At 37.5% G+C, this 18,376-nt stretch overlaps 1 protein-coding gene across 2 annotated transcripts in view; it reads left to right on the top strand.

The window, feature by feature from the left end:
- The window catches only part of Plaa (phospholipase A2 activating protein), a 37,941-nt gene extending 22,338 nt beyond the window's left edge, over nt 1-15,603 (top strand). For both annotated transcript variants that reach the window (XM_070008223.1, XM_070008230.1), the window contains exons 9-14: nt 49-268; nt 2,864-2,932; nt 7,495-7,563; nt 11,317-11,418; nt 13,094-13,258; nt 14,869-15,603. In XM_070008223.1, the coding sequence (XP_069864324.1) occupies nt 49-268; nt 2,864-2,932; nt 7,495-7,563; nt 11,317-11,418; nt 13,094-13,258; nt 14,869-15,434 (1,191 nt within the window). In that variant the 3' untranslated portion in view covers nt 15,435-15,603. The remainder of the gene's footprint in view (nt 1-48; nt 269-2,863; nt 2,933-7,494; nt 7,564-11,316; nt 11,419-13,093; nt 13,259-14,868) is intronic.
- Nucleotides 15,604-18,376: the final 2,773 nt, after the last annotated feature.

Below are 18,376 nucleotides of genomic sequence, written 5' to 3'. Positions count from 1 at the left end.
AATGCAAATAATGAAATTGGTAATCATTTATCTTTCTGTTTCATATAGGAATTTGATTATGTTTTCTCAATTGATGTCAATGAAGGTGGTCCATCCTACAAATTGCCATATAACATCAGTGATGATCCCTGGCTAGCTGCATACAACTTCTTACAGAAGAATGATTTAAATCCCATGTTTTTGGATCAGGTGGCTAAATTTATTATTGATAACACAAAAGGTCAAACATTGGGACTTGGAAACACTAGCTTTTCAGATCCATTTACAGGTAAGTTGGGGTTTATATTTGGTCCTACGTACCTTCATCAGTGTTGGGTTTTATTTTGTTTAGTTGGTTGGGGCTTTTTTTGGTATTGTGGATTGAACCCAAAATCTTGAGCATGCCTAAACATTTTTACACTGAACTGTATTCGCATTTTTTTGATGTTTAAATACCCTCTGTGACTGTTTCAAATCTATAGGTTTTTGCTTCACATTCATATTTTATAAGCTTCAAATTGTGCAGTATTTTATTTATAGAAACATAAATTTCTTTCAAAAATATGACCTCACTGTAAACTAAATAAAATTAAGATTTTTTTTCACTAATTACAAATAATATATAAGTTTATTGTATATCGCCCTCTCACACCCCTGTTCTCTATTACCAAGCTATATCCCCTAGACCCTACTTATTTTTTCATTTAAAAAAGTATATGTTGTGGTAAAATTTAGTAAAAAGAAATTCAGTTTTCACATGAGGCCAAATTGGTTAGTTGTGTATTAACTAGGACTAAACTGTGGGTATGTAATGTATATTTCACATGTTCATTTTGTTTGTGGTATAGTAAATATTAATGGTTTTTAAGGATTCATACCAGCCTGTAAATTATAACCTAAGTAGACTGAATTCTAGCTCCCACAAAGTAATTAATACAAGAAATACTACCCTAGTTGTCTAGGAAGAAATAGAACGTCTCTGGTCATGGGGCCTGAACTCTGGGCTTGGGCGCTGTCCCTCAGTTCTTCAGCTCAAGGATAGCGCTCTACCACTTGAACCATAGTGCCACTTCTGGCTTTTTCTGCTTATGTGGTGCTGAGGAATCAAACCCAGTGCCTCATGCATGCAAGGCAAGCACTCTACCACTGAGCCACCTTCCCAGCCCCAGAATGTCTTTTTGTATAAGGCTAATTCTAAATAAAATTTCACACTAGGAACTTACCTGTGTCTGTGTGTCAGGCAGTAGGTGTTACTTGGATTGAACCCAGGACATTTCCCACTCTAGGCAAGTGCTCTTTTTAGTTTGTTTAGCCTGCTAACAGCTGACTAGTTTGGTTTTGTGTTTTGTTTCTGTTTTTAATTAGCTCTTATTTGTTATACAGATGGGATTTCATCTGTATATTTCCACACGTGTATAATATAATTGATTTTTTGGTAAGGAGGGAAGGGATAGTGGGAGAAGGACAAGGGAGGTAACAATGTACTCATGTAACTGTAACCCCTTTGTACAACATTTTTACAATAAAAAATTACAATAAAGAAAAGAAAAAATAATTTATTTTGGGGGGGGGGTTACTATGTAATTCAAGTTGGCCTCAAACTCTCAGTCCTCCTTGCTAGGCAAGCGGTCTGCCACTGAGCTATACTCAGGCTCCCTGTCATCATTTCTGACTTTTTCATGTGCTAGTACTTTTACTTGTTCTACAATAATCCACTTCTTCTTCCTTTCTCAAATTCTTACATGTATCTTCAGTTCTTTTTTTTTATTATTTTTTTAATTTTTAATTTTTTGGTCAGTCGTGGGGCTTGAACTCTGGGCTTGGGCGCTGTCCCTCTGCACTTCAGCTCAAGGCAAGCACTCTACCGCTTGAGCCACAGCGCCATTTCTAGTTTTCTAGTGGTTTATTGGAGATAAGAGTCTCACGGACTTTCCTGCCCAGGCTGGCTCTGAACCGGGATCCTCAGATCTCAGCTTCCTAAGTAGCTAGGATCACAGGCGTGAGCCACTGGCACCCAGCGCATCTTCAGTTCTGTGTTCCCAAATTAACTCATTTTCTTATATCTTTGTAGTGCAAAATGGCATTGCCCATTCTATTGCCTGCATGTTGATTTAGTACTAAATTATAAGTGATTTAACTTCCAAATCCTTGTACTTAGCACAAAAAAAACAAAACTGATTCTATCTGGATATTTCTATTATTGGAATTTCAGATTATAGCATGAAGGACACAACTAATTAAGCAGCTGACTTGGGAAATCAACTGCTTGGGTTGTTTTCTTCTTTAAACACTAAGTTCATAAGCATCTTTCCATATATTTTTGTATGTGATCTTATTATCTTCTTAGAGGTGCAAAATTCTCACATACCATTTACTTGTAAATGTGTAAATGGGAGTATTTGTAACCTTCACTCACTCTGTCATTTTTTCCTTCAGTAAATTACAAGTTTCAGTGGATGCCAGCCACTTTGTTCCTTGTTGTTCTTCAGCACCACATATACTACTTGATACATGAATTAATGAGTCTAGGGCTTTTCTAAAACACTAAATGCCTTTGGTTTGGATAGCACCTGCAGCAGTAGAATTCTAGTGAATTTGTATGTCTATATTATTGTCAGAGTTTACCTGCTGTTTGTATTAATTTATTTTAATATGGATGTGTTTGGCTAGATAAAAGTTCATTAAAATTAGGAGACATAACTTTGGATAATCACCGAAATTCTAGTTTGTTCCTAGCTATGAGGCTTCTGACTATAATTTCTGCCATGTGACAGCTTTGCCTTGTAGTTTTTTCCAAGCTTAGTTCTTTTAATATAAGCATTGTGCTATTCATGAAATTTATGATTTTGCTGTACTCAGAATTTCCTTTGTTTTGCATGCACAGGAGGTGGTCGGTATGTTCCAGGGTCTTCAGGATCTTCCAATACTTTGCCAACAGCAGATCCTTTCACAGGTAGGATACAGATTTGAATACTATGTCCTTCACTAGACAGCAGTTTGCATTATTTGGCTTTACGGTTTGGGAGATTTTTTTTTTTTGCCAGTCATTGGGCTTATATTCATGGCCTGAGTGCTATCCCTGAGCCTCTTTGTGCTCAGGGTTAGTGCTCTACCACTTGAGCCACAGCTCCACTTCTGTTTTTTTCTGAGTAGTTTATTGGAGATAAGAATCTCACCGGCTTCTCCAGCTGGCTTCAAACTTGATCCTCAGATCTCAGCCTACTGAATAGCTAGGATTACAAGCATGAGCCACTAGGACCCAGCGAGATTTTTATCTCATAATGTAATGTAATTCTTTGTTCTATTTTGTTCAATTTGGATAGGTACTCTTGACTTCTAAGTTTTAAATTTTTTTCCTGGAGAGCTTTTTGTTTTCCTTGTGCTGGATTTGTTGATTTCCTCCTGATTTTTACTTTTTTTTTTTTTTTTTTTGCCATTTCTGGAGCTTGAGCTCAGGGCCTGGGTGTTGTCCCTGAGCTTCTTTTGCTTAAGGGTAGCACTCTACCACTTAAGCCACAGCACCACTTCTACCATTTTCTGTGTATGTGGTACTAAGGAATCAAACCTGGGGCTTCATGTATTTGAGGTGAGCACTCTATCACTGAGCCACCATTCCCAGCCCTCCTTCAGATTTCTTTCTTTCTTTCTTTCTTTCTTTCTTTCTTCCTTCCTTCCTTCCTTCCTTCCTTCCTTCCTTCCTTCCTTCCTTCCTTCCTTCCTTCCTTTTTCTTTTTGTTGGTTGTGGGGCTTGAATTCTGGGCTTGGGCGCTGTTCCTGCACTCTTCAGCTCAAGGCAGGCACTCTGCCTCTTGAGCCACAGTGCCACTTCTGGTTTTCTAGTGGTTTATTGGAGATAAGAGTCTCATGGACTTTTCCTGACTGGGCTGGCTTTGAACCTCAGATCCTCAGATCTCAGCCTGCTGAGTAGCTAGGATTACAGGCGTGAGCCACCAGCGCCCAGCTCCTTCTGATTTTTAAATTACATACTTTTTTTTTTTTGTCAGTTATGGGGCTTGAACACAGAGCCTGGGCACTGTCCCTAAACTGTTTTTTGCTCTATCACCTTGAGCCACAGCGCCACTTCCAGTTTTCAGTGGTTAACTGGAGATACAGAGTCTCATGCACTTTGCTGCCCAGGCTGGCTTTGATTTCAGCCTCCTGAGTAGCTAGGATTATAGGTGTGAACCACCAGCACCTGGCTAGCCTATATTTTTTATCTCTGAAATTAGATAATAGGGAAATCCATCAACCAAGACATAGCATGAAGGCCATGTGACTCCCTGGTACTGGATGGGAACAATGCAATTAAGGAGTCTGTCCAGGAATATTTTGATTTAGTATGGAAGGGGCATCACACGACTTAGCTACCAAAGATTAGTCTTTCTAATCTAAGTTACTAATGGCCTTCTTGAAGCCCTTGAAGTGTCTTTTTATCTCTTCAGAGTGTCTTTACTTCCTGAGGTATTCAGGCCTTTGTGCAATTGAAGAAGGTTCTGTTTTTCAGAATGACCAATTATGTTGGATCTTCTGGCATATTCTTAGACAATATATTCACTTTAGGAAAAGATATATAGTCTTAGTTGAAATTGCAAACTTAGTTCTGTGAGTTATAAAAATGCCAACCTGTGATCCTCTCTTAGCTATAGATTGAGCCAACACATAATCCTAGGTCAGTATCATGAAAACTGAATTGCTCTCTGAGTTTCCTTTCTGCTGTCAATAACTTGATGACCCAGATGGAAGTGGTTTCATCATGTACATTGTTTCAGTATACTAATATAACCACTATCAAGTTAAATGTTTTGACAGTACAGTGGTTGTGAAGTAGATCATTGTGACATAATGCAATTTCAAATGCTACTAAGGATCTGGAGAGAGAGTAAAATGAAGACTTTCTTTTTTGGGGGGGCGGGGGTGGTCCGGTCATGGGGCCTGAACTCTGGGCCTGGGCACTGTCCCTCAGCTCTTCAGCTCAAGGCTAGCCTGTACTACTTGAGCCACCTTCCCAGTCCCAAGACTTTCTTTGTCAGTAGTTCGGGCCAACAATTATCAGATGTGCATAATGCACCTATCGTGCACATAATGCACAATAGCATACTAGATGTCTGGGAGTGTCATTTATATAATTAGAACCACTGAACTTCACTTTTTTTGTATGCATAAACAAAGGGGCATAAACAAAGGACCTGGGCACAGCCCCTGAGCTTGTTTGCTCAAGGCTAGCAGTCTACCACTTGAGCCACAGCTCCACTTCCAGCTTTTTGGTAGTTTTTATTGGAGATAGTGAAAAGTCTCATGGATTTTCAAAGCTGAAGCTGGCTTTGAATTGTGATCCACAGATCTCAGTAGCTAGGGTTACAGATGTGAGTCACTGGCACCAAGCTGAAGTATACTTTTTTTTTTTTCTTGGGGCTTGAATTCAAGGCCTGGGCAGAGTGTCTTTGTACTCAAGGCTAGCACTCAAATACTTGAGCCATAGCTCCACATTCTGCTCTTTCTGAGTAATTTATTGGAGATGAAAGTGTCAAGTACTTCCTGCCTGGGCTTGGCTTCAAACCATGATCCTCAGATCTTAGCCTCCTGAGTAGCTAGATTTACAGGCATGAGCCACCCCACCAGCGTGAACTGTACTTTCATATAAAATAGATAAGCCAAGTGTGGTGGTACACAGTACTGAGCACAAAGGAGACTGAGACAGGAGAATGGAGCATTTGAAGCCAACTTGGGCTTTACAGTGAGATCCTAACTCAAAAATAACCAAAAAAAAAAAACCAGCAAAAATAGATCATAGCAATCTACTGTATTGAGATAAGTAAATTAAATAGCACAATGCTTATTTTGTGTGTGTGTGTGGGGTGTGTGGGGTGTGTGTGTGTGTGTGTGTGTGTGTGTGTGTGTGTGTGTGTGTGTGTGTGTGTGTGTGTGTGTGTGTGTGTGTGCACGCACGCGCGCTGATCCTGAGGCTTGAACTCAGAGTCTGAGTGCTGTTCCTAAGCTGCTTTTGCTCAAGGATAGCACTGTAATACTTGAGTCTCAGCTTTACTTCTGGCTTTTTGGGGATGTTTATTAGAGATAACAGTCTCAATGATTTTCCTGTTGGGGCTGATTTCAGACCTCTTCCTGAATAGCTAATAAGATTATAGGTATTAGCCATTGACACCCAGTTTAGCACAATACTTTTATAAAAATGAATTTTATTTGTATTATTAATTTGTTGAACAGAGGGTTTACCATTTTGTGTCAGGTAATGCTTTATTTGGACAATGTCACCTCTTCCTTTTCTCTCCCCTAGTTTCCTTCTCCTGTCACTGCCCCCAGTGACATGGAACACCATACTTTTAAAGGGCTTATCATACTTGTCTGTAATCAATTTTAGCCATCTATATATATTAGCTATCATTATTGTTACGCTATTTCCCCAATGCAGACTAATAGCATTGGGGTCAAAATATTTCTCTTACCTGGTTTACAATTTAAGGTCAGTCTTATTTTTTATGCAGTCTTCAACCCTCTGATATCCATTAGAATGATCTGGGAAGCTTGTTTTAAGTTACTTATCCCAATGTTCCATACCCAGAGATTGTGTTAAAAAGACCTCCCACTTATCCTGTGCTCAAGGATTGTGATTAAATGGTCTTAGCAATGGTTTGCTTTGAGTTATTTTAAATGTTTTCTATTTGCTTCTAAAGTGGAGCCAATTTAGAGCATATTAAATAGATGGTCAGAGCATATTCAGATGGTCAGAAAACCATTTAGAACAGTGTAGGACTATATTCAGTCTCTTAATGTATTGGAAAGCTATTCATTCTTATAAAATAAGTGAATTTATAATAATATTTAACACTTTAATGTTAAATATTATTTAACTATGGCATATAGCTAAAACTCAAATCTAAGTTCAAATATTATTCGTCAGTATTATAAGCTCAAATTATTATTCTTCATTACTTTAATCTTATGCCTCTCATTTAGTTTATTCATCTTTTCTATGTACATTGCTCTGGGTATGCCAACTAGATCACAGATAAAAACTCAGAGGGCAGAAGAATAGACACTCTTCCTTACTTTCTTGATGTCTGATCCAGGGCTTTGAACATCTCCAGATTATGCTGACTCGACTCTCTTAAGTTTATATTTATGTTTCTTTCTGTATATAATACAGTCACAAGTTCTCTCTGTCTAAAATATATTCATAAGTCTAACCTCAAATGTGGTGGGGCTGTTGTTCTAGTCTCCCTAACTTTTTGAGTATCTCTTAATTGTCTATATAACAACAGATAGAGCTGTCCTATTTAATGAAATAGGGTTCACATTTCAGTCATTTTAGAATTAATTTTGTAGCTCACATTGAGCACATAGACATAATGTACTTTTCTAATTCATAACACATTGTGTATATAAAGACATCATTCTGAAGTGTGATAATACAGAAAATAAATTATATAAAGGAGGAATAGTTTGAACTTTGAAATGTGTAATTTCCTTTGCTTACTAGGAGTATTGGTATTATTATAGGTGCTGGTCGTTACGTTCCTGGTTCTGCAAGTATGGGCACTACTATGGCTGGAGTGGATCCATTTACAGGTGCATACTTTTAATTCCTTTTCTTTCAAAACATTAAAATTCATTGAAACTGCTGGGGGTGTAGCTCGAGAGTACAATACTTGCCTAGCATGTGTGAGGTCCTGAGTTCAATCCCCAGCACTGCAAAAAAAGAGAAAAAGAAATGGGGGAAAAGATTTACTTTTCAGTGAAATTTTCATTTAATGAAGAGTAAGAAAATAAATTATTTTTTTGCCTGATAGCTTTTTTAATTTAACTTTTTATTGTTATTATAAAGGTGAGGTACAAAGGGATTACAGTTACATAAGTCAGATAAAGAATACTTTTTTTTTTTTTTTTTTTTTTTGGACAGTGTCACCCACTTCCCCCTCTTTCCCAGTTGCCTGATAACTGTTTTAATAGTAAATTATTTTCTTGGCATAGCTTTTAGAATTATCTCAAAATTGTCTTACTATGCTTTACAATCATCTAAAAAAATTTGAAAATGTAAGCTCAGCCTCATGCCCAGAGATACCAACTGCTCTCATACAGCTGTGGGCTGGTCTTGGCATTAGTAAATTTATAATCTTCCAGATTGTAAACTTCTTTTAGATCTGAATCTGTACTATCCCTAGAAAAATCTGTGTTTATTCTACATTCTCCTCCTTTTTTTTTTTTTTTTTTTTGGTTGGTCATGGGGTTTGAACTCAGGGTCTGAGCACTGTCCCAGAGCACTTTTGCTCAAGGCTAGCATTCCCCTACTTTGAGCCACAGTGCCACTTGGAAAAATGTCTTACAGGGATTTTTTCTTCCCTGGCTGACTTTGAACCACGATCCTCCAATCATAGTTTTGTTGTTGTTTTTTTAAAAATCAGTCATGGGGCTTGAACTCTGATCCTGAGCACTGCCTTGAGCTCTTCAGCTCAAGGCTCTACCACTTGAGGCACAGTGCCACTTCCAGTTTTCTGGTAGTTAATTTGGAGGTAAGAGTCTCAGACTTTCCTGCCTGGACTGTCTTTGAACTGTGATCCTCAGAACTCTGCTTCCTGAGTAACTAGGATTACAGGTGTGAGCCACCAGCACCCGACTATGTATACATTTTTTTTTGGGTGGGGGTCTGGTCGTGGGGCCTGAACTCTGGGCCTGGGCACTGTCCCTCAGCTCTTCAGCTCAAGGCTAGCGCTCTACCACTTGAGCCATAGCGCCACTTCCGGCTTTTTTCTTTTTGCTTGTGTGGTGCTGAGGAATCAAACCCAGGGCCTCAGGCATGCAAGGCAAGCGCTCTACCACTGAGCCACCTTCCCAGCCCCATATACATTTTTTAATGAGCCACTAAATATGTATGTTTTGTATTTGGTGGCACTGAAGTTTGAACTCAGGGCCCTATGCTTGCTTGGCAGATGTTCTTACCTTTATGTCCCCTGCCTCCTCCATTTTACCCAAATGTATCAAATAGGATAATGGTTTACTTATAACAAGAGACTGAAGTTAACAGTATTCTTTCCCATTTGTCCAGAAGTTTTTTAGAGAAAAAAAAAGCATTCTGGGGATTGGACTGAGGCTGTGCACATGCTGTATAAGTCCTTTACCACTGAACTATATCCCCAACTCTTGGTTTTCAGAGATAGGATTATAGTGTAGTGTTGGCTGCCCTCTAATTAGGATCCTTCTCCTTCAACCTTCTGAGTGCTGGGATTACAGGAATGTATAAACAGTATTTGAATTGGACCTTGGGGATCTGTATTAACCTAGGCTTGTGAAATAACAGCCTCCAAATTAGTTACTGTGGTGCATATTTAGTCAGTGCCCTTTTTATACTTTGCTAATTTATGCTTTTTGTGTTTTTTAAAAAAATGCTTAGCTTCCCAATGAATATCATTTTTTTTGTTTCTAGCCTATTCAAAGGTGTACCATGATATTTTGAACATTATTTGTTTTAGGATACTTAAATTCTGTTTTGATACTTAGATCACAGGTATTAATTGTTCACTTCCCCCCGCCCCTTATTCTTTTTTTTTTTTTTTTGTCAATCATGGAGCTTGATCTCTGGGCCTAGGTGCTGTCCCTCAGCTCTTCTGCCCAAGGCTAACGCTCTACCACTTGAGCCACAGCGCCACTTCCAGCTTTTTCTGCTTATGTGGTGCTGAGGAATCGAACCCAGGGCCTCATGCCTGTGAGGAAAGCACTCTACCACTGAGCTACTTCCCCAGACGTAATCTTTTCTTTTTTAATAAGGTATTTATTGAAACGTTCTTTTTTTTTTTTTTTTTTTTGGTGGGGGGGGGTCCGGTCTTGGGGTCTGAACTATGGGCCTGGAACAGCGCCACTTCGGGCTTTTTCTTTTTGCTTATGTGGTGCTGAGGAATCAAACCCAGGGCCTCAGGCATGCAAGGCAAGTGCTCTACCACTGAGCCACCTTCCCAGCCCCTATTGAAACATTCTTGAACAGTGAAATGTTCCTGAACACACCCACATATGCCTTTCCCGTATCACTCATTTTTTTTTGGTGTGTTGTATATGTGTGTGTGCCAGTACCAGGGCTAGACTTCAGGGCCTAGGCAATGTCCCTTTTTTTTTAAAATCAAGACTGGCATTCTGCTACTTGAGTCACACCTCCAATTCTGGCTTTTTTTTTTTTTTTTTTTGCTAGTTAATTGGAGATGAGAGTTTCATGGACTTTTATGCCCATGATGGGTATAAAATCATGAACCTCAGATCTCAGCTTCCTGAGTTGCTAGGGTTACTTGGCACCCAACTGATATTAACTAACAAGTCTGTCAGAAGATCTCACTGTATCCTATGCTTCATTGTATTTAATTGGATATTTGATTAACATTGGATACTGGATTAACCTGAAAATGTTTATAGATTGTAATATCAAGAGTATAATTCATGTCTGCATAATTCATCTTAATCTGATCATGTGAATAAATTTTATACTTTATAAAGTTGTAAGTAATGTTATATACTTTTTTCTTGCTTCATCTTTCTGTTAGAACAAAAATGAAGTACAAATTAAAATTCAAGAAAAATTAGATTTCATTTATACTTGAAGTCATTTAATTTCACTAAATATTTCTGAATTTTCATCTTACTTTAGTTTCTTTGTTCATCACCGGAGACTGATGATATTTGCTTAAGTTGGCAGTGGGGCACTTACAAAGATCATATAGCAATAAGAGAAAGTATTAATGCCCAACTGAGAGTGGTGAGATTAGTATGTTTGAGGTCAAAAGTTTTATAATTGTTTTTGTGTTCTTTGATCTTTTGAGTCTTAAAACAAGAAAGTAGGTCCTGGGAAGGTGGCTCAATGGTAGAGTGCTTGCCTTGCATGCCCTGGGTTCGATTTCTCAACACCACATAAACAGAAAAGGCCAGAAGTGGCGCTGTGGCTCAAGTGGTAGAGTGCTAACCTTGAGCTGAAGGGCTGAGGGACAGCGCCCAGGCCCAGAGTTCAAGCCCCACGACCTACAACAACAACAAGAGAGAGAGAGAGAGAGAGAGAGAGAGAGAGAGAGAGAGAGAGAGAGAGAGTGTGTGTGTGTGTGTGTGTGTGTGTGTAAATAGAAAATATAAGGACTTTTGCTGACCTTTGCTAAATTTAAGCTTCTGTTTCTAAAAACAAAATTATTATATCAATAAATATAATTTGTTTAAAGAATTTTGTGGATGAATTCTTTTTTTGGTTGAGGTTGCTTGTTATTTCATGTACCAAAAATAGACCCTATAATTAGATAAATCTCATTTTTTATCATGCATTATGATTTTTTTTATAACTTTCTATTCTGAAAATAGGAAATAGTGCCTACCGATCAGCTGCATCTAAAACAGTGAATATTTATTTTCCTAAAAAGGAAGCTCTTACTTTTGACCAAGCAAATCCTACACAAATACTAGGTAAGTCAATTTTAATTAATTGTCTTACATACTGCAGACTAATGGAGGGACTGTCAAGGCTATTTCTCCACCTGGCATGCTAGGAATTGTCTACTTATTTAGAGACTATTATGGTGAGTCTGTGCAACTGTGTCACAAATAAATGTTTGCTCTGGTAATGTTTATGAAATACTTTGTAAGAAATATAGATAGATGTAGAACAAATGTTCTTATGATGACTTCAGTGAGGAAAGCCATGGGGTTGTGGCTCATGCCTGTATTCCTAGGTACTCAGGAGGCTGAGATTTGAGGATTGCCATTCAAAGCCAGCCTGGGCAGGAAAGTCCATGAGGCTCTTACCTCCTATTAATACCAAAAAACTGGAAATAGAGCTATGTCTCAATTGGTAGTATACTAGCCTTCAGCAAAAAAGGTCAGAGACAGTGCCCAGGCCCAGCATTAAAACAAAAACAAACAAAACAGTGAAATACTGGGCTGGTGGTGATTTGACTCTGGTATCATACTAGTCTAGCAAGTGCTAAGCCCTGAGTTTGAAACCCCCAGTATTGCCAAAAAATAAAGATAATTTTTAAAGAATAAATTTTCTAAATAAAAGGAAGAAAAAAAGGGAAGAAAGAAAAGATTACTTTCCCTGTAAAATTTGTTCATGAGTAAATAAAGAAAACTATTATTTCTATTTGCTACAAAGATTATGGTGGTAATTAACTGAGATGACATACTTAAAACATAAGGTAAAGTTTATTACTTTTATTTAATTTCTTTTTGATCATTATTTTCCTTCATATTATCATTATAAAAGTAATTCATAGAACAGGGTATGGCAGCATATGCCTGTAGTTCTAGCAACCTCCAGGAAAGAGATAGAAAGGTTTCAAGATCAGGAGAACCCAAGCAAAATGTTATTAAATCTCTGTCTGAAAGAGTAAATTGGTGGTGGGGTATACCTGTAATCCCAGCTATGTGGGAGACGTAGGTAGTGAGGCCAGTCTAGGCAAACAAAAGAGACTATAATCTGCAAGGGTGGGGGAGCTAAAAGGGCTTGACATGTGGCTCCAGAGTAGAGTCCAGATCTACAAGATTTCTTTTAACATTCCTTAAATAAATTTGTTTTCAATAGTTCATTAATGTTAAATGTTTGAATACCAAAGAATATTAAGGGTTAATTTCTAGTTTTTGTTGATGATCATTAAAACACTACATTTGGATGTTTTATCTTCTTTAAAAATCTTGGAGAAAAGATTATTGAAGCAGAGTGTTAGGTGAATCAATTTAGTATTAGTAATGAAGATGTATGGAATTATAAGCCCAGAAAGGAAAGGTAACAGTTCTCTCTCTCTCCTCCTTCTACCCCCAGTCCTGGAGTTTGAAGTCAGGGCCTCAGCTTCTTTTGCTCAAGGCTAGCACTCTTTAACACTTGAGCCACAGTGTCGCTTCTGGCTTTTTTTATTTATGTGGTACAGAGGAATCAAATGTAGGGCCTCATACATGCTAGGCCTTCTACCACTAAGCCACATTCCCAGCCCCATAAGCAGCCTTATTTTTATTTTATAGTCTTTGATAATTGCCAAGTAAAGTTTTAGCATTGTGTAGTAGAATGTTCCTAAGTAAAGTTTTTGTCTTTATTATCTGACTGACTATATTTAGAGGAATTTGAAAGTTTGGGTTTGGATTCTAGGAAAACTAAAAGAACTGAACGGAACTGCACCTGAAGAGAAAAAACTAACAGAAGATGACTTGATACTTCTTGAAAAGATACTGTCTGTGATATGTAATAGTTCTTCAGAGAAACCTACAGCCCAGCAACTTCAGATTTTATGGAAAGCTATCAACTGGCCTGAAGGTAAGTAAGCATTTCTTAAAATAAAACTAAAAGTTTTCATTTCTGTCCATATACCTGATGTTTCCAGATTATATAAAAGTTAACCTGGTAATTCTAATCCAAATTGTGGAAAACTTCACACAAAAAGGATTAGCTATATCACTAAAACTCATAGTCTTGTTTGGTCCGATGCCTTTGGAGAATCTTTATATGAATTGCTTAGGACTAGAATTCTTTGAGGTTTTGAAATATTTGCATTAACTTTACTATTTAAACATCCTTAATCTGAAAATCCCAAACCAAAAATGCTTTTTGGCACTTACAACCCCATCCTCCCCGTAGCCATCAGATTAGGCATTGAACCCTAGGTCTTGCACATGACAAGCAAGGGCTCTACCATTTGGCCTATCTCTGCCCAGATTTCAGGTTCTTAGACTCTCAGTTCTCAGCCTATAATGCTACTTGTATATGCACCCTTTTGTGAACCTCTTTTAAAGCTTTTTTGTCTCCTGTAAGATATGCCAGACTGACCTGTTAACCCTAGTCTTTTCTCCCCATTATTGTCACTTATGTCTCTTCATAACAAAACTATCCTCTCACTCATATTTTTCTATGACATTAATTTATTGCAGAAAAGATTTTACTGTGTATTCCTCTATTTCTATATTCTTTCTTCCTTGTGTCATAATTAGATTTGTGTTTGTATGTAGGTATAGGTATACCCTGTGTATATACTACTTTCATATTATGGAATATGCATGTTACTGTACTGATGCTAATGTGCAATGCATGTATTTAAAAGGTATCTACTCAGACCCTGGATCATAAAACTCCCATCCCCCATGATCATTATGTCAGCATTTATTAACTATAATTATTATTTAAAGAACTGCCTCTGTTTTAACTTTTGGATTTTGCTATAAATTTTTTAAGAACAATGTCCCCATCCCCAATGCGTTAATTCAGCTCACTATTGAATACTTACTGTGGGTCAGACTGTTAGATAACCGACAAAGTTTGTTTTCTTTTTGTTGTTGTTGTTGTTGGTCATAGGGCCTGAACTCTGTGCCTGGGCACTGTCCCTCAGCTCTTCAGCTTAAGGCTAGCCCTCTACCACGAGTCATAGCCCCACTTCTGGCTTTTTCTGCGTATGTGGTACTGAGGAATCAAACCCAGGGCCTCATGCATGCAAGACAAGCACTCTACCACTGAGCTACCTTCTCAGCCCCAGTTTCCTTATTTTTAAAGTATATATAATCTTGTTACACTACGTACAGACTGTATAAACTAGAAAAACCATACGATTTTCAGAAATACATGCTTTTTTAAAATTGTTGTTGCCAGTCTTGGGGTTTGAACTCAGAGCTATTGTCTCTGAGCTTCTTTTGCTCAAGGCTAACACTCTACCACTGGAGCCACAGCACTACTTCCAGCTTTTTCTGTTTATGTAGTACTGAGGAATTGAACCCAGGGCTTCATACATAGTAGACAAGCACTGTATCACTAAGCCGTATTCCCAGCCCAGAAGTACAGAATTTTATTAAGTATTTGTGTTTTGTAGTGAGAAAATAAAATCCTTACAAATTGAGCAACAATCAAAGAAATTGTTAATGTGTTTTTCTTCTTAATAGACATTGTCTTTCCTGCACTTGACATTCTTCGGTTGTCAATAAAACATCCCAGCGTGAATGAGAACTTCTGCAGTGAAAAGGAAGGGGCTCAGTTCAGCAGTCACCTTATCAATCATCTGAACCCCAAAGGAAAGCCAGCAAATCAGCTTCTTGCTCTCAGGACTTTTTGCAATTGCTTTGTTGGCCAGGCAGGACAAAAGCTCATGATGTCCCAGAGGGAATCACTGATGTCCCATGCAGTAGAACTGAAATCAGGGAGCAATAAGAACATTCACATTGCTCTGGCAACATTGACATTGAACTATTCTGTTTGTTTCCATAAAGACCATAACATTGAAGGGAAAGCTCAATGCTTGTCAGTAATTAGCACAATCTTCGAAGTTGTACAAGACCTAGAAGCCGCTTTTAGACTTCTTGTGGCTCTTGGGACACTTATCAGTGATGATTCCAATGCTGTACAATTAGCAAAGTCTTTAGGTGTTGATTCTCAAATAAAAAAGTATGCCTCAGTATCAGAACCAGCTAAAGTAAGTGAATGCTGTAGACTAATCCTAAATTTGCTGTAGCAATGGGAATGCTGGCCAAAGTTGTAAATTGATTAGTGTTTTTTTTTTTTCTCACATTTTACATGACTGATTATAGATGACTTTAAAAAGAAAGATGCTGTGGATTAAAGTGAAATTTCAGATCTTGTAAAGTGGTGGGGAGGGGAAACAAATAAAGTTTTTGCACTGATGGAACTGTGAAACTTTTCCTGTGTAATATGGGTAGTTTTCCAAATTACCAAGGAACTACAGTCCGTGCTCAGTTGAGCAGCATACATACTATAAAGGCCAGCATGGCTCTGTGCCAGGAGTTCTTGTTAATTCATGAGCACTCCATATTTTTGTACTGTGTCTCAGGTCCATTGTATATACTGTGACAGGGTTTGTCTATATTAAGCACAATTTTTTATAAAATAAAGAATATTTCAAACAGAAGAGTGAAAAAAATGAACTATATCAACAGCACTCAAACTACGATGTCATTTTTCTCTCCATTAACTTAGCCATTCGGAAGAATATAAGGGCTTTAATTTTTATAACTTGCTTTTATTGTTCCTATATGACAAACTGTTCATTGTTGACAGTTATCATCTGTTTAACTTGTATACTTATTTCATTGTTGGATGCTGTCAACAGACTTGACATATTTCAGGGTCTTGTTTAAGGATTTACTTTAAAACTTTGAAAAATTATGTTTCTTATAAATTTATATATTGAAGATATGTAAAATAATTTCTTGATTTTAGGTCATTTGTAAATCGAAAGTATATTTGATAGTTCATAGTTAGATGAAAAAACAAATTGGTAAGCTATGTTAGATTCAATTCAGGCAAATGTTGCCTCTGATTATAGGTTATAGTTTCTTTTTTTTTCTCATGATATGAAGTTATTTCACTTGTCATTCCAATTTTGACATTGGATTGTTTATTTTTGATCATTTTCACTACAAGTTAGATGTAGTTTCTTTTACTTTACTATTTGCGGTATCATTGTTCATTTCAGTTTTAATATTTGTGAAGTTTTGGTCATTATTTCAAAAAGAATTTTGGAATGTTTTTGTTAGGCAGTTACGCAAGCAAGCACATATTCAACTATGTTATTTAAAAGTCCAGATCCTATCACATGAAATTAGTATTTTTGAGCTCCCATTATGGTATAGGCAGCACATTACACATCTTGACATTTACTCCTCAGGCCAGCTTTAAATGAGAGCTGATATATTTGGTTTCAAAAGTAGACATAATAAAATGGATTCTGATAAGAAAAAAGTGAAGTCAAGAAGACTTAACTACTCAAAGTGCTTACTGTGCTATGTAGCTCCCTAAAGAGAGCAGTTGTTTCTGAACACCCTACCAATGAACACAAAGGAAACTATCCATTAATCTCACAAGTTATTATATCTAAGGTAATTACTTTTATCTTTTTAGGGAGTTGGTACTAAGGTTTAAACTCAGCCTGGTGCTTGCTTAGCTAGTCTAACACTTGAACCATCCTCTGCCCATTTTTGTTATAGTTTGTTTTCTGGTAGGGTCTCTTATTTATGCTTCCTGAGTATCTGGAAGACAGGGTGTTCTGCTGTAACCAGATTATTGGATGAGGTTAATCTTTTCCTAGGCTAGCCTTGAATTGAAATTCTGGTGTCTGCCTCCCTAGCTGGGATTATAGTCATATGCCACTGTACTTGATACATATCACAATTTCTTAATAGACATATTTATTTTCAGTCCTAGAATCAAATTCAGGGCTGCACACATAGCCATGTGCTCTGCCAACTGAGTTATATCCTTAGCCTTGGAATTTCTATTTTTGCCAAGAAATCTTTGCCTAAAATAGTAAGCAGCATTCTTAACATTTACAATGTAAAAATTATAGATTGCCTGTAATCCTAGCTATGCAGGATCAGGGTTCGAAGTCAGCTCAGGCAGAAAAGTCCCTGTGAGACTGACACTCAAAAAATGGAAGTGGAGCTGTGACTCAAAGTGGTAGACGGCTAGCTTTGAACAAGAGCTCAGGGACTGCACCCAGGTCTCGAGTTCAAGCCTCATGACCAAAAGAATTCTACATTTACTTGCCAAAAAGAACTTGGGAAATGTCAAAAGTAAATGAGTAAAGTATAAATAAAAGATCTTGTACCCTGAAAAATTTAAATTGCAAATTCCTAGAGTGTACCTAGCGTTAAATATTGCTTGCTGTTTCAGTTAGGTATTTGTGCTTTAACTTTTTTAACTAGGATTTAGAGTGGCACTCGGAAGTTAAATGACAAAATAGTTAAATCCAGGTCAGTCTGATTCATTACAATACACTGCTTTCTTGCTAATATATCCAGTTTAACACGTAATTATAAGTACAAACTATGCAATGTTTGGACAGCCTTTGAATAATGATTGGTTATGGTACTATTTTAAATGTTTGTAATGTAAAGGGTGGCTAATTGTAAACTGCTTGCTTCCCATCACTGCATGTCTTTATTACAACTTTATTTCATTGTTTGTACATCTTATCAAAAGGAAAGATAATCCTATTTCAATCATATTAATTATTGGTTTAGTCATATTTGAATTTATTTTATTTTTGCCAGTCCTGGGGCTTGAACTCAGGACTTAGGCACTGTCCTAAAGCTTCTTTTGCTTAAGGCTAGTGCTCTACCACTTAAGCCACAGCACCACTTCCAGCTTTTTCTGAGTTGTTTGTTGGAAATAAGAGTCTCACAGACTTTTCTGCCCTGCTGGCTTTGACCTGTGATCCTCAGATCTCAGCCTCCTGAATAGCTAGGATTATAGGCATGAGCCACCAGTGCATGGCCTTTTTTCTTTTCTTTCTTTGTGATATGGGTGTGTGTGTGTGTGTGTGTGTGTGTGTGTGTGTGTGTGTGTGTGTGTGTGTGTGTGTGTGTGTGTCTGATTAAGTGGGCAGATTTGAACTCAGTCTTGAACCCACTAGGTAGGTGCTGTGTCACTTGAGCT

This window comes from Dipodomys merriami, unplaced genomic scaffold, assembly GCF_024711535.1.
Source record: "Dipodomys merriami isolate MVZ:Mamm:240054 unplaced genomic scaffold, mDipMer1.0.p SCAF_11, whole genome shotgun sequence".
Taxonomy (NCBI): domain Eukaryota; kingdom Metazoa; phylum Chordata; class Mammalia; order Rodentia; family Heteromyidae; genus Dipodomys; species Dipodomys merriami.
Note: the sequence above shows the minus strand (reverse complement) of the source record. Positions and strands in the feature narration are given on the sequence as shown.